Source organism: Gorilla gorilla, chromosome 3, assembly GCF_029281585.2.
Source record: "Gorilla gorilla gorilla isolate KB3781 chromosome 3, NHGRI_mGorGor1-v2.1_pri, whole genome shotgun sequence".
Classification (NCBI taxonomy): domain Eukaryota; kingdom Metazoa; phylum Chordata; class Mammalia; order Primates; family Hominidae; genus Gorilla; species Gorilla gorilla.
This window is the reverse complement of record NC_073227.2, coordinates 107071208-107086274: the sequence shown is the minus strand read 5'-3', so window position 1 is coordinate 107086274 and position 15067 is coordinate 107071208. Positions and strand designations below refer to the sequence as shown.

Genomic DNA, 15067 nt, shown 5'->3' with positions numbered 1-15067 from the left:
GAGGCGGAGGTTGCAATGAGCCGAGGTCATGCCATTGCACTCCAGCCTGGGTGACAAGAGCGAAATTCCATCTCAATAAAAAAAAAAAAAAAAAAAAAAAAGCCAGGTGTGGTGGCTCACGCCTGTAGTCCCACTGTAGTCCCAGCACTTTGGTAGGCTGGGGCAAGAAGATCACTTCTTGTCTAGGAGTTCGAGATCAGCATGGGCAACATAGGGAGACTCCCCCCCCAATCTCTACAAGAAATAAAAAATAAACTAGCCAGGCATGGTGGCACGCGCCTGTAGTCCCAGCTACTTGGGAGACTGAGGCAGGGGGATCACTTGAGCCTGGGAAGTCAAGGTTGCAGTGAGCCGTGATTGCGCCACTGCACTCCAGCCTGGGCCTCACAGCAACACCCTGTCTCAAAACAACAACAAAAACCTCCAAAGACCATTATAGATAATTTGGTTAAACTCCCTAACTCAAAATGTACTTCAACAAAATAAATTTTGTGTTGAGGCTAAAGAATAAGAGTGAAAACCACTAGAAATCAGATGTTTATACAACAAATTTAAAATGCAATTTCCACCCCTCCCCCATCAGATCTCTTTGGTAATGTAAGCGTTAAATGTGACATAGAAAGTCAGCTTCCTCAGTAAAAAATGTCTTGTAATACTTGCATTTCAATTTGGAAGGAAAAAACAACAACCCAGATGGTTATATATATCAGGCTTGGTTTCTTGATTAGCTAACAAATTTAGAGATCTCAATGAGAACTGATGTTATTCACACATTGTTTTGCTCTTTTAAGGTACTGTAAAAGGTTGGTATAATGATCTGTTACCTGTCCTGTATTTCTCAGTGTTTCCACAGCTTGCTTATGGGTGGCTCCTTCTAGACTAACTCCATTGACAGCTAGGACACGATCACCTAAAAATTAGGCAGTTCAAATCATAAATAAAAATCCTACATGTTCTTTTAAATCTTATGGTCTTATTTCATATTCATTTGTTTGAGGAGGGACTCAGGCAAATTCTGGAAGAAATTGTGTTACAGAGTTTCTTTAATATGTTATTTAATTTATTCCCCAATCTTATGTCTAATGTTAAGTATATTTTAGAACAGTATCTTTATAAAAATAAATTTAAATCAAGAGAGAAGATAAGTTGAACTATAAATATATAGAGATTGGAGGAAAGTTCCTAGTTAGTCCTTACTAGAAGTGTAGATATCAGGCTGGGCTCAGAGGCTCACGCCTGTAATCCCAACACTTTGGGAGGCCAAAGTGGGGGGATCACCTGAGGTCAGGAGTTCGAGACCAGCCTGGCCAACATGGTGAAAACCTGTCTCTACTAAAAATACAAAAATTAGCCCGGCATGGTGGTGGGCGCCTGTAGTCCCAGCTACTTGGGAGGCTGAGGCACAAGAATCATTTGAACCCAGGAGGCGGAGGTTGCAGTGAACTGAGATCGCACCACTGCACTCCAGCCTGGGTGACAGAGTGAGACTCTGCCTCGAAAAAAAAAAAGCAAAAAAAAAAAAACAAGTGTAGATGTCAGTGTTTTTACAGCAATTTGCTTCATAGTACATGTAAAATATGAATGAAAGCACTGTCTAGATATTTTCTTTCCTTTTTAATTTTTTTAACTTCTCACACAATGTTGATGTATAGATATCTTCTGATACTAGAAAATAAGCTGGAAAGAAGAGTTTTTGAAATGGCATCAAAGAGTTTCTTAATGCTACAGTTTTATAATTGAGTATGTTCTTATTTCATATCATGAATTTGAAGGTCAGTTATCAACTTTATAATTTCTTATCTATTTGTTGTAATATTCATACATATAATTCCCACATAATATAAACACTATACCTTTGTGAATTCTACCATCAGACTCTGCTGCTCCCTGGGGAATAACAGCTTTCACATAAATGCCACCATGTCTGACACTCGTATTCACACCTCCCTAAAGAGAAAAAGACAAAATAATATTTTATAACATGAAAAATTTTGCACTCTCTTTCAAATCTCAGGCCTAGAAAGGATTCATCAGCCAAAGCAGTGGCATCCCATCAGCATGTGCTGATGTAGTATATTCATTAGTATACTAATGAGGGATATTATATTCATCAGTATAATTCAAAAATAATTTTATCAAATAGCCTATGCTCACATTCTGACTACCTTAAAGATACATATATTCCTTGGGAACTTCTAATTTTAAGATACTAACATGTTTACAAGGTATTATATATTATGGAGAGTATACAGAAATATACAGTCTTTAATTACTAATAATGTAGGTTAGAGATATATAATCTATGCTCATGTAGAAACTGTCAAATATCTACAAAGCATTACATTAATTTTACAATTTGCAAGTTTTATATTCAGATAAAGCAAGTATTAAATCTATGGAGAAAAAGGTAGTGTTTGTCTAATTTTTTTAAAATCACAGGAAAAAGTGACTAACACAATTTTTAAAATAGTTTTTAAATATGATTCAGTTTTAGGATTTTGGAAATATTTGATGTGTCCCTTTTGATGCAAAATAATTCAATTAAAAAGTTGACATACAATAGGCTGCTGGAAATTAAAGAAGAGAAAACATTTGAAAACCTTGTCAAACAGTACCGTGACACTTATCCCCAAGCTGTTATCATTTTTAGCCAGTTCAACCTCAAAGATATCTCCAGGCTTAGGAGGTGATGAAGAAAAAGTTTTAAAATTCATTTTGTTGGATGTATTCACTGAAGAGGAAGATTCCTTAACAAAGAAAAACAAACAAAGATTTCTTGTTAGAGTCAAAATGAATGATAATTTTTCTTTTTTTTTTTTTTTTAAACCTAGCCCAGGACAAAGCTGGCTAGAATCAAAATGAATTATTACTGAAAGACAAATATGTGTTTTTGGAAATATTATGAAAAAGCAAGATATTAAAGGATAGAGTATAGTCAAAGAACATAAAAGGTTGGAAGAGATCTTAGAGATCATCTAGTCCAATGTATTCATATTTTATGGTTGAGGAAACTGATATCCAGAGATTAAAGAGCTTGCTTCAGGTCAAACTGCTAGATATGGCAGATGGAAACCTATATAGAACCCAGTTCAAACCTGGCTTTTATATAATCCTGGTCCAATGCTTTTTATATTCCTAAATTTACAAATCAGTTTTATTTCCTTTAATAATCAATATATATCAAGCAGTAGCTTTTAACCCAAGCCTCTAAAACGGGGTTTCATGTTTACACTACTTATATTCAAAAATCCAATAATATAAACATGGGAACAACAGCTAAGCCCTATTTATAAGAGTATAACTCTTATAAGGAATGTTGATTTTTCAGTAAACAAAAGGCGTTAGATTTTTTTCTAAAACTGCTTGTGAATTTGAGTTTAAATTTGTATCATTTCTAGGAATAAGCTACTCTCTTTCTTCCCTTCCTTATCTCTCTCCCTCCCTTCCTCCTTTCCTTCCCTTCTTTCTATTAGGGTCTGGCTCGATCGCCTGGGCTTCTGGGCTTAAGCGATCCTCCCACCCAGCCTCCCAAGAAGCTAGGACTACAGATACATGCCACCTTGCCTGGATAATTTTTTAAGAAATGTTTTGTAGAGATAGGGTCTCCCTATGTTGCCCAGGCTGATCTTGAACTCCTGGCCTCAAGCAATCCTCCCACCTCTGCTTCCCAAAGTGTTGGGATTATAGATGTGGGTCACTGTGCCCAGCCAGAATGAGCTATTTTCAATGTCGTTATCATCATTCATTCAGAACTTCAGAAGAATTTAGACTATAAATAGTGAATTCAAATGCCCATTATACGAACTATTTAGAAACAATTTTCAGATATTAAAATTCTCTATTAATACAAACATTAAATACGCCAGAGACAAACAACTGGTAAGAAAACAATCATAATCTGCATATTCCTTCTTTGGGTTATTAGATAGCAAGTTTGCAAAGTCATAGCCATTTAAAGTTATTATCCAAAGCTGTTGATTTCTCTGAAAGTTAGCATCAAATGCAGTAGCAATTAGAAGATATAAACTATTTCTTTTTTCCAGAATAATGAAAGCATCTTGTAGATTATTGTGCTCTGTAACTTATTTGCTCCTATTTTGCTTTGTTAAATGAGAAAACCAAAATATTAAAATTAAACTATGCCTGTTTTGGTGTTTGATGATCCTGACTGCTGGAGTAAGTGGCTTCATCCATGTCTGAATCTCCACGGTCTGAGTAATCAGTTGCATCAGAAATGCCTGGCTTTTTAGTTTTGCTTTGGTTACTATCAGTGAAAGTCTCTTTCTCAGTGGCTTTGGATATTACAGATGGGGAAGGGCTGCCATGCTGTGATTCCTGCCAGGTTTGGTCACCTAAATGGCTGGCAAAGAAACCATTGACCTGGCTTTGAGACAAGCTGGCACTCTCAGTCCTGGAATCTTGAGAACTCAGGCTTCCTTCCCGCAGGCCCCCAGACAGCCCAAAGGAGTTCTCCGAGATGTGCCTCAGGGTACCACGTGACCAGTGGTGATCCTTGGAAGAAGAATCTATAGCACTGTCTTGCACGTAGGAAGATTTCTTCATGTAGTTTTTCATCTCATTGGTGAGATGCACAGGAGTAGAAGGCACTAAAAGTCAAAATCCATCAATGAGAGTAACAAGTTAGTGATACACATGCTTGTGCTTACACACATACACAATGTTTCTTGAAGATTGTTGGAAGGATTTTATAAGGATGACACACAAAACACCATTAGGTCATGTGTTTGGTGGACTTTCTTTGCTTTCTCCTTTGGTCATTCTTGTGACAACCTCTATTGAAATGCATACCCCTTTCACCTTAACTCCCCATTTCCATTCTCCAAGATCCATTTCAAACCAGTCTTCTCTGTGGAGACTCTACTGATTCCATAGATAATTTATACTTTCTTAGTATCCCACATTCTTTGTCCTTATTAAATAGTTATTTGCACACTTACTTTATATTGACCTACTAGATTGCACTTTTTGGACTCCAAGTGATTATCATGGAAGGCAACTCCAAATTGCTTATATATAGTTCTTATCAATAGCCACTTTAGGCCAAGCGCAGTGGCTCATGCCTGTAATCCTGTAATCCCAGCACTTTGGGAGGTCGAGGCAGGCAGATCACTTGAGGCCAGGAGTTCGAGACCAGCCTGCCCAACGTGGTGAAACCCTGTCTGTACCAAAAATACAAAAATTAGCTGGGCATGATGGTGTGCACCTGTAGTCCCAGCTGCTAGGGAGGCTGAGGCAGAAGAATCATTTGAACCTGGGAGGCGGAGCCTGCAGTGAGCAGTGATTGTGCTACTGCACTTCAGCCTGGGTGACAGAGCAAGACTGTCTCAAAGAACAAACAAACAAAACGCCACTTGAAAAAGTTTTCTGAAGACACAAACCACCAAAGACACGTGTAAAGGAATTAAAGATGAGAATTTATATGAAATTAAAAGTTTTATGTAGTAATTGACAAGGGAAAAATTAAGAGTAATGAGCAACTGAAGAGAAAATATTTGTGACAACAAACAATAAACAAAGAATTAGTATCCCTAATATACAAAGAGTTGCTAAAATTGAACAAAAAAGAGGTTTTCAAAACTCCCACGGAACAAGGGATATGTAGACTGGAAATTCAGAGTAAAATACAAATAGTAAATATATGAAAAGACATTCTCACTACTGCTCAGGGACCTGCAGTTTAATGCAGTTCTCTACTTATTTGGCTGACAAAAATGAGAATGACTGATAATTTTAAGCACCACTGATGGTATGAGGAGAAAAGCACTGCTATATCTACTTGGTTAGTCTATAAATTGGTAAAACTTTTTGAAGTCCAATTTGGTGGCACTTGTCAAAATTTTAATGTACATACTCTTTAATCTAATTCCAGGCATCTAACCTCTAGAAATACATACATTTTCAATGGTGTATTAAAAGGTGTATTTGTTGGAGTAACATTTATAATAGAATTATAGCTAACCTGGATACATAACAATAGAAGAAAAGTTAAGTAAGTTTTGATATGCCTATAACATAATGTTGCATTAAAAAGATATGCATGTACATGGATAGCAACAGAATATGTTGAGTAAGCAGTCACAGAATGGTATTTAGAGTATAAAACAGATTTTTTAAAAATAGTGTGTGTATGTGTTGTGTTTATATATATATATATATATACACACACACACACATCACATATATATCTATTCTACACAGAAGGCTACATGTATGCCAAAAAGTTTCCCTAGGAAATGGGGTAAGGGGACTTCGACTTCTTATTTCATAGGTTTTGCATAAATTGGATTTATTTTTAATAAACTAGTATGTATTCTGTAACTTTAAAAATTAGCAAACAAAAACAAAACTAAAAGCCTTCCTCTTTGGTGCTTAACAATTAACAGGGGTAGCTAGAATACACATTGGTAATTTTCTAAGTTCTTTTGGGTTTTACCTCTTTCCAAAGTGACACTACAGAATAGTTACATACCATGATAAGATTCACCTACTTTCTGAAGAAACAATTTCACAGATGTATACTTTTAACATTATGCTTTTAATTTTTATTTAGCATGGACAGAAAAAAAAAACCACACAAAACTCTGCTGAGAAGAAAAGGCTCCTCTGATCCTCACAATAGGTAAAGTTCCTCTGTTATATTCCCTCTTGGCACCTTGGGCCTCTTGTTAACACTTACTATAGTTACAATTAAAAATCTGTCTAGTCAGACAAGAATACTTGCCTCCCCTGATAAAGAGTAACTTCCATTAGGGCAGAGTTTTTTGTCTTGCACATCACAGGCACTGAATAAATATTTGTTGAAAAAATGAATAAATTTTCTACAAAACATCTACTGAAAACATGAGTAAGATGGAAATCCCTTAGAGCTTTATTCAGAGGGCAATAAATTTATTCTGCATTCCTATGATTCAGAAATGGTTAAAAAATGGTGAATAAGGGACCCAATGTAAAATTTCTAGTCTTGGCTGCTTTAAACTTAGAAGTATGTTACAACATTTCCAACTGTAGTTGTCTTCCTTTGCCTAATGTGACTAGATTATAATTAGATTATATAAAGTTCCTGTGGGCAGTGGTGGTGTTTTCTATTTCCCTTCTATCCATTGTGTTTGCTCACAGTAAACAAGTGTGTAACATATTATTTATATGTGTACATATACAGACATACCAAATATATATAATATCCAGTAAGAAGAAACCATACTCAAAATGACTCATCTATATAAAATTTAATAAGATTTTATCACAACATATAACATGTTCATGTTTTTCATCTTCTATTTTATCATAAGAATCCAAAGCTATGTCTAAAATTGTTTTTCAGCTAATTTTTTTTACTAATTCTTTTATGTATTTCCCAATATCTTTGGCATGAAGGTAACTTACTTGTATCTAGCACTTCAATGTTTTTGAAAAACAATATTAATGACAGCTAAAATTCACATTTAAATGCTTCATATGTACCAGGCAATGTGCTCATTCTTTACATGTATTATCTCATTTAATTTTCATAATCTATAAGATAAGCATGTTTATAGTCACCATTTGATATACGAGCACAGTGAGGCCTAGAAGGTTCATGTGATTTTCTCAGTGTGTAGAGTTTTAGGTGGTAGAGACAGAATCTGACCCTGGATTCTGCAACCCTCCCTGTTTCCCACTGCACTGTTCTATGCCACAGGGGCCTATTGTGCTTCTTCCACAAATACTGTCCTACCACTTGATCCTCGTAACAAATAACTCTGTGCAAGGCAGACAAAGCAGGGCAAAGATCACTGTCTACTCTTTAAGTAAAAACAAAAGAAAACTATGGCTCAAGAAGGCTTAAGTCATATAGCTAATAAAAGGCACAGGCAAAGCTCAAACGCAGGTCATCTGATCTTCATCAAGTGCTTTGTCTCTCAGCCACTAAAGACTGGGATAATGAGACAAAATGATATGGTTTTGTTTTAAAATTTCTGGTTTTTGGTGGTGGTCCTTTCCTTTTCATCATCTGGTTCAGGACAGGACTTTATATATAACTATTATGTAATATTAACTACACAATGATAAATGACTCTATCGCTGATTTGACAAAAGGAAGATGGAACACATTAAGTAATCAGAGTTTACTTAAGTTGCATCAATTTTGTACACAATGAATCCATTTTTGTGCGAATATCACTAAAAAGGAATGAGACAGAAAAGTGAAACAGAATACATAAGTAAGAGACATTCACATTACCTTTGGATATCTTTTCTTTTGGCTGAGAGATAACAAGTGTCACATCTTCAGGTGCATTTTGCAAAATTTCAATCGCAGCATGGTGGCTGACTCCCTCCAGACTCACACTATTCACAGATATCAAACGGTCTCCTGTACAAATAGACAATCCAGTATTTTCAACAACAAAGATACATTTATTCTGAATCTTAGAAATATCACCTCTTTCTCAATTATTTTAGTTTGGCCTAAGTTCCTAAATTCATGCCTGTCAGAAAATACTTAGAAAACTACCAAAATGTAAAGTACCTGGCTTCAAGCATCCATCCAAGTCAGCTGGTCCTCCAGGGGCAACTGAACTGATAAATATGCCTAGGTCCAGTCTTCCCATCTTCTCCCCACCAATAATTTGAAATCCTGTAAAACAACACATTTTAAAAAGATTTTCATATTGCTGCTTTCAAAGACTAATGATTAGCCTGCCTGAAACACAGAAATGTGGGGACTATTGATATCAAATGATTAGTAGGTAACACATATTAAATTTTGTGGAAGTATTTCTTGTAGGCATTTCTTATTAGGCATTTGGTGACTGGGCGGGTAGGGTGATGGGCTTGTGGGTCGGCAGCCAGTCAGTATCTTGAGATCAGAAGTGAGCTGGCACTGCAATGCCAATGCTATGCTATAGACTTTTCCTCTGAATCCCCAACAATCATAGACCTTCAAGAATCTCACGGTGACTTACCCAAGCCATACTTTGCATCTTTTTTCAGGTTCACTAAGGTGATCTCCCTTTCTGGTGAAGATACTATGCTCCATCTTTTGTGTAGCACATCTATTGGGAATTTATAATTTAAAAATAAATATAACATGCTCAGGCATTAAGACTGTCAGCTTGTTTTAACAATTTAAATGTTAACAAAGTGTGTTAATTGCTCAGTCAAACATATATTTTAAGTTTACTGATACTGTTAACATTTTATATTTTTATAGTGATTTATAATTTATAAAATGACTACGTATTACATTTATTCTTCATAAGCTATTCTTTTGAAATAAGTATATTTCAGTTACAAATGATTAAATAAACCTCAATAGGTTAAATGATTTGCACAAGTTTAGTCAGCTAGTACAGGAAAGAGCTGAACTTTTCAATTTAGGTTTTCTGTTTGTTACACCATAATCAACTCCCTGAATTTGACAGTGCTTATTAAAAATTTCCTTCTAATTAATGGTTGGCATTTTAATTTATAACTGGTAAAATATTCTTAGTTAAGTTCTTGAGTAAAATAGCAAGAGGAAACTGGATTTTTTTTTTTTTTTTTTGAGACAGAGTCTTGCTCTGCTACTCAGGATAAGTGTAGTGGCATAATCACAGCTCACTGTAGCCTTGACTCCTGGGCTCAAGCAGATCCTCCCACCCCAGCTTCCTGAATAGCTAGTACGACAGGCACGTGCCATCATGCCCAGCTAATTTTTTATTTTTGTAGAGATGGAGTCTATATTGCCCAGACTGGTCTTGAACTCCTGGCCTCAAGTGATCCTCCTGTCTAGGCCTCCAAAAGAGCTGGAATTTCAGGTGTGAGCCACGGTACCTGGTCAGAAACTGGATCTATTAATAGTTCCATTAATAATTCCTTGTCTAGCACATGTACTCTCAAAGGATCGTCATTCATTTCAAATTTTATTTGTGAAACAATCTCACAAGTAAGTAAAGAGATTTTTAACCATTGTTTTGCAGATGAGGAGTAACAGTTAGTGACCTGCTCAACATAATAGCTAGTATCAGTGCCCATTAAAATGCCTGAAGTCAGTACTTGATAAATCCTAGTTAAATAAATTGAATAAATGTCATAATCAGAACTAGAATTTACTCTTTCTTATTTCCACTAGGTTTTTTAAAGTAGGCTAATCATTCACAATTAACTTCTGAAACCAATAAATATGACACTTAATTGACATGTTTATCAAGTTAATTCATCTACTTCGCAATTCAAGCATTTACACAAACACACACTTCTTAACATCAATTACAATGACAGTTCAAATTGGTCTGTGTGTGAAGGTGTTGGTGGTGGTGAGTTCGTTCAACATATTCCTAAGGATATTTTTGTAAAGTGAATTTTCAAATTCAACTCTACATACTTCTCAAGTATATTGAAGCTTTCTGAAAATTAGAGGTTTTGGTTTCACTAAACTGTAAGCCAGAATTTCCTTAAACCTTCATATGCATTTTTGTAACAACCAAATCAGTATGAAAACAGACTTTATTTCTGTATGTGCAACATATAACCACCCTTGGACTTAAAATTGCATTAATATGTCACAAAACAAATAGTGATTTTGTCACAAAACTTGTATTGATGCTTAAATGATGTAAATGTGATACTTCATATTGTATAAATAAATTCCTTTAATTTCAAAAGACAGTAACAACAATTATTTCCTCTCAGGAGTGAATTAGCCTTGTATCTCAATACTGTTTTGATGCAAGTTTGCTAGCTCTCTGTAGAGTATATATTCCTATTCTGTTGTTTCTTTTTGACCAAAACTTAGTTATTAGCAATAAGAGTAGTGGTAATTCGGTATTTCTAATGATTTTATTAATTAAATTACAAAAACTATCATTGGACAATGGTGTGAAGTACTTTACATATTACGTGATCCTAAGCAAAAGCCCATCCATTATTTAATGCCTAGCTTAATGAGTTTAAGTATCCAAGATCCTTTTATCAAAAAATAGGCAATTAGCTCTATTTTTTAGCTAGAACGAATACAAAACAACACAGAACAAAACCCATAAAATTAAATAAAACAAATAAGGGGGTGAGGTCACATTAGGAACTGAAATCAGTATAGCCTTTAAGAGACCACATTGATGAGGTGGTAAGAGAGAACAGATTAAATCAAAGTGCTTTGTAAAGTGATTAAATGATGATCATTGCTTTAAATTTCCATTTCCTCCTTCAAGTTTCAGATTTAATCACCCACTGTTCAGGAATTGGGATACTTGGAAACTAAGGAAATCCATTATTCTATGGTAGGTACTTAATAAGTCCATTAGGCATACAGTTCCCAGAAAAGCAAAACCCCAAGCAGTAAAGATGGAATAAAATGAAAGAAGAAAGACAAAATGGCTTGAGGAGACTAATGGTTGAGTTGTTCTGGTTCTCATCCCAACTAAGAATAAAAAGGCACTTAACTGTGGTGAGTTTTAAACATCCCAACAAACCCATCAAAAGTTGAAAAAACCCTAAGTCAAAAATGCATTTAATACATCTAACCTACTAAACATCCTAGCTTTAGCCTAGCCTAACTTAAATATGCTCAGAACACTTATGTTAACTTATAGTTGGACAAAATCATCTAAAACAAAGCCTATTTTACAATAAGGTGGTTACTATCTCATGGAATTTACTGAATACTGTACTGAAAGTGAAAAACAGAAGGGTTGTAAGGGTACTCAAAGTACAATTTTTACTGAGTGCTTATTTCTTTTGCACCACTGTAAAGTCAAACCATGATAAGTCGGTGACCATCTATAGTTCGTGGTTTGGACACTTCAGGAAGCAACATGACAAACTTAGCTAAAAGTTACTTTTCAATTGCTGTATAATAATTACAGTAAAACAAGAAACATTAAAATCAATTTTACATAATTCCTGGAAAAGTTTTACATATTTTTGTTTTTACTCTTACAAAGGAAAATAACCAGTGTTTTTTTTTAAGTTGAGCAACTTTTGTTTTTGAAATCACAATTTATCAAGGGATTAGAATCCTTTCCATATCACCTTTTCAAAGTGTGAGATTAGAAGAATCATGACTTTTTTATCTTTTCTTTCAAATTTCACATTCTTTAAGAATCTCTGGAGGCCATAAAAGATAAGAGCGAATATAATACATTCATCCTTGTTCTAAGTGATGAATAATTTAATATTAACTGATGTCCATTTATAATTTTCATCTAATAATCTTGACCAGCAGGAAGAACACTGAAATTAGAGTAAGAGGTCCCATATTTGATGCATGGGCAAGTAATTTTACTTTTTGATCCTTAGTTACACTATTTGCAAAAACATGTCTGCCATGCTGTATTATGTGAAAACTTGATTCTCAACAGAGTACTAATTCAGGCTACTTGGCCAGATTCAAAGAGTGTTTTGAAGAAAATATAGCCTTGTTTGCAAGCTAACTGAGGCATACCTCTATATGAAGGTGGATTGGCCCTACTGTCCAGGGCAGGTGAGATTTTAAGCCTTCTGAAGGTTTAAATAGAGAAACTAACCAATGTAAATTATGCTCATTGGCTATCCAATGTACATTCATATTCTTTTTCATCATAATCTAAGCTAAAACACATTTAAAATTATCATACTTGAATAGATTATTATCCAGCTTCTTTCAAAAGTTTAGCAGGGAGAAATAATACTTAGGCATGATCACATTATGAGGAGGTCTAAAGAGTAGATTAGAGTGTAGACTCTAGAAACAGATTGTCTTTGTTCAAATCACAGCTCTACCACCTGCTAACTTTGTGACCTTCTGTACAACTTAACTCTCTATGCTTTGGTTTCTTATGTGTGAAAAAAAATAACATTAACACCTACCTCATAGGGTTGTTGTGGGCATTAAATGAGAAATAATAAAAAGTGCTTAGAACAGTGCTTGACACATAGTAAGCACTAAATAACTGTTAGTCAATAATTACTACCATATGGACATGTTAATAACTAAGGTATTTCAGGTATATAGGCATTCTAAATTCAGTCCATGTAAGGAGTTTGATCACTAGAAAGCTATATAACAGGATTAGTAATTTACATCCAAGTATAAGTTCAATAATTTTTTCTTTAATGATAGGCCCTCATATTTTTCGAGGATACATTCAAAAATAAAATAAGAAGGAAAGAAACCTCATCTTCATTTGCTATGAGTATTTAAGACATTGTGTGTAGTTTTACTTTTAAAAGCAATTTTAATTCCAAGAAAATTTTTTCTGTCTTAAAGAATTAGTATGTGTATTTTTATTAGAGAATGAGAATTATACAAAATAGCACTCTGGTGTTTGACAGTTTTGACCTAAAAATACCCAGCAATTCTATATAGTTCAGTCTTATGCCTTCTGTTTTACCCTGGCTACAGGAATGTTGAAACTAAATTTACAACTTCATCAAGTTTAGCTGTATTAGTAATTTTAATTAACAAAATGGCTTCTTTCTCATCAGGCTTTTAATTATTTCAACTTTAAGAGTCTAAGACTGAAACATTTTTGGAGGAAAGTGGTGTATGGATAGTAATAAAACATTATTTTCTACTCATGAAAGTTGTTAGAAAGATCAAATAAGATAATGTATATGAAAATACTTTGCAATCTAAATTCTAAAAATTTTGAAGCCAGTGATGTTCAAGTCACTGGACATTTCTGGTCTTCTGCCTACGATTTTGTTTCTTAGATTCCTTCTAAACTATAATCTCAGCATTTAAAGTCTTCAAAATATCCTCATAATATTTAGCATAAGATTAAAAACTGGTCCCTACTTAGTTCTCAAACTTTACCCTGGCCCCCACATGTCACCATACTGAGACTCCTGCAGTTCCCTAAATTTCTTTTCTCATGATTCCATGTCTCTGACCATGCTATGCTCTTGATCTGGAATACTTATCTTTATTGTTTCGTCTGAATAAATCCTCCTTTCCCTCTAAAATTTAGCTCAAGCATCCCTTTAAAATAACTGCCTCAGTTAAAACTCTTTTTAATAGAAATTATCTCTCACCTGAACTATTATCTTAGCTTCCCAATTAGTGTCCTTATCTATAATTTGTCATTTCATCAACATTAGCCTAAATCAGAGGTCCCATTACATCACTATGATGCTGAAAAATACAACTCTCCTTTAACTTCAATGTAAGATCAAATCCTAGGCATGGAACTCAAGACTCTTCATTGTTAGGTCCAAGACTATCTCAGTAAGGTACAAGAAATGATGGAAATGAGGGGAAAAACATTTTGTAAACCTACCATTTTCTTTTAAGGGTACTTGGGATGAAGAGTTTCCAGAACTATGCATAGTCATTCCTGTGGCATAAATTAAATATTAGACATTTCATAAGATGGTCAGATGCTAGATATCGAAGTGATTTCTTCTGATAAGCTCATAAAAATCAATAGAACAGTAAAGCAGCAACATTTTGTATTTACACTGAGAAAACATCCTCCAATGGGCATTTTCACTATTTTAAATAGTAGCTAAGCATAATAACTTATTTTGCAGCATAAATTTAAACACAAATATATTGTTTCTGACAATACTTTGATATATCAAATATGAAATGAAACTGGAATGAGTTTTTCATTTGTTCAAGTGTTAAAAGAAAATTCATTATTCAGTAAGAATGAATAAATACAAAATGCAGAAAAATTTCCTTTAAGAGTGTTTTATGTTTTCTATAGAATATTTACTATTTTCCTTCGGATATGTAATGAATTTTCATGTAGACCAAAGTCTTCTTAATGAAAATAGTTTAGAATGTATGAGGCCCCGTTATATGTGAACACTTTGAAAAGTATTTCCTAAAAGATCAAATCAATCTCTTAGCCTATTTTCAACACAGAGTTACCTATAGAATGAAATCTTGCCTTTTACCTAAGTTTTTTTTAACTGACTGAAATTAAATTGATAGTATATTCTCTGAAAGTTGCGAAAGCCTACATTAATAAAGTAATGTTGCTTCCATAAATATTTATGTATTATAATGCAGAATTGTCTTTTGTCTTCATTTACTCGACATACCCTGAATCCAATTATAGAATAAAAAAAGCTTTTAAACTTTGGGTAATTAGAGATA

The 15067-nt window shown here is 34.3% G+C and overlaps 1 protein-coding gene across 13 annotated transcripts in view; it reads right to left on the bottom strand.

Moving 5' to 3' along the window:
* PTPN13 (protein tyrosine phosphatase non-receptor type 13) overlaps nt 1–15067 on the bottom strand; it is a 222882-nt gene that overhangs the window by 48430 nt on the left and 159385 nt on the right. For 5 of the 13 annotated variants that reach the window (XM_063705406.1, XM_063705411.1, XM_063705407.1 and 2 more), the window contains 7 exons: nt 8967–9056; nt 8531–8638; nt 8243–8374; nt 4144–4607; nt 2616–2747; nt 1854–1947; nt 825–910 (listed from right to left, as the gene is read on the bottom strand). In XM_063705406.1, the coding sequence (XP_063561476.1) occupies nt 825–910; nt 1854–1947; nt 2616–2747; nt 4144–4607; nt 8243–8374; nt 8531–8638; nt 8967–9056 (1106 nt within the window). Of the gene's footprint in view, nt 1–824; nt 911–1853; nt 1948–2600; nt 2748–4143; nt 4608–8242; nt 8375–8530; nt 8639–8966; nt 9057–14240; nt 14298–15067 lie in introns of all 13 variants that reach the window. The other 8 variants (XM_019025698.4, XM_063705403.1, XM_063705404.1 and 5 more) reach the window with 3 other exon arrangements.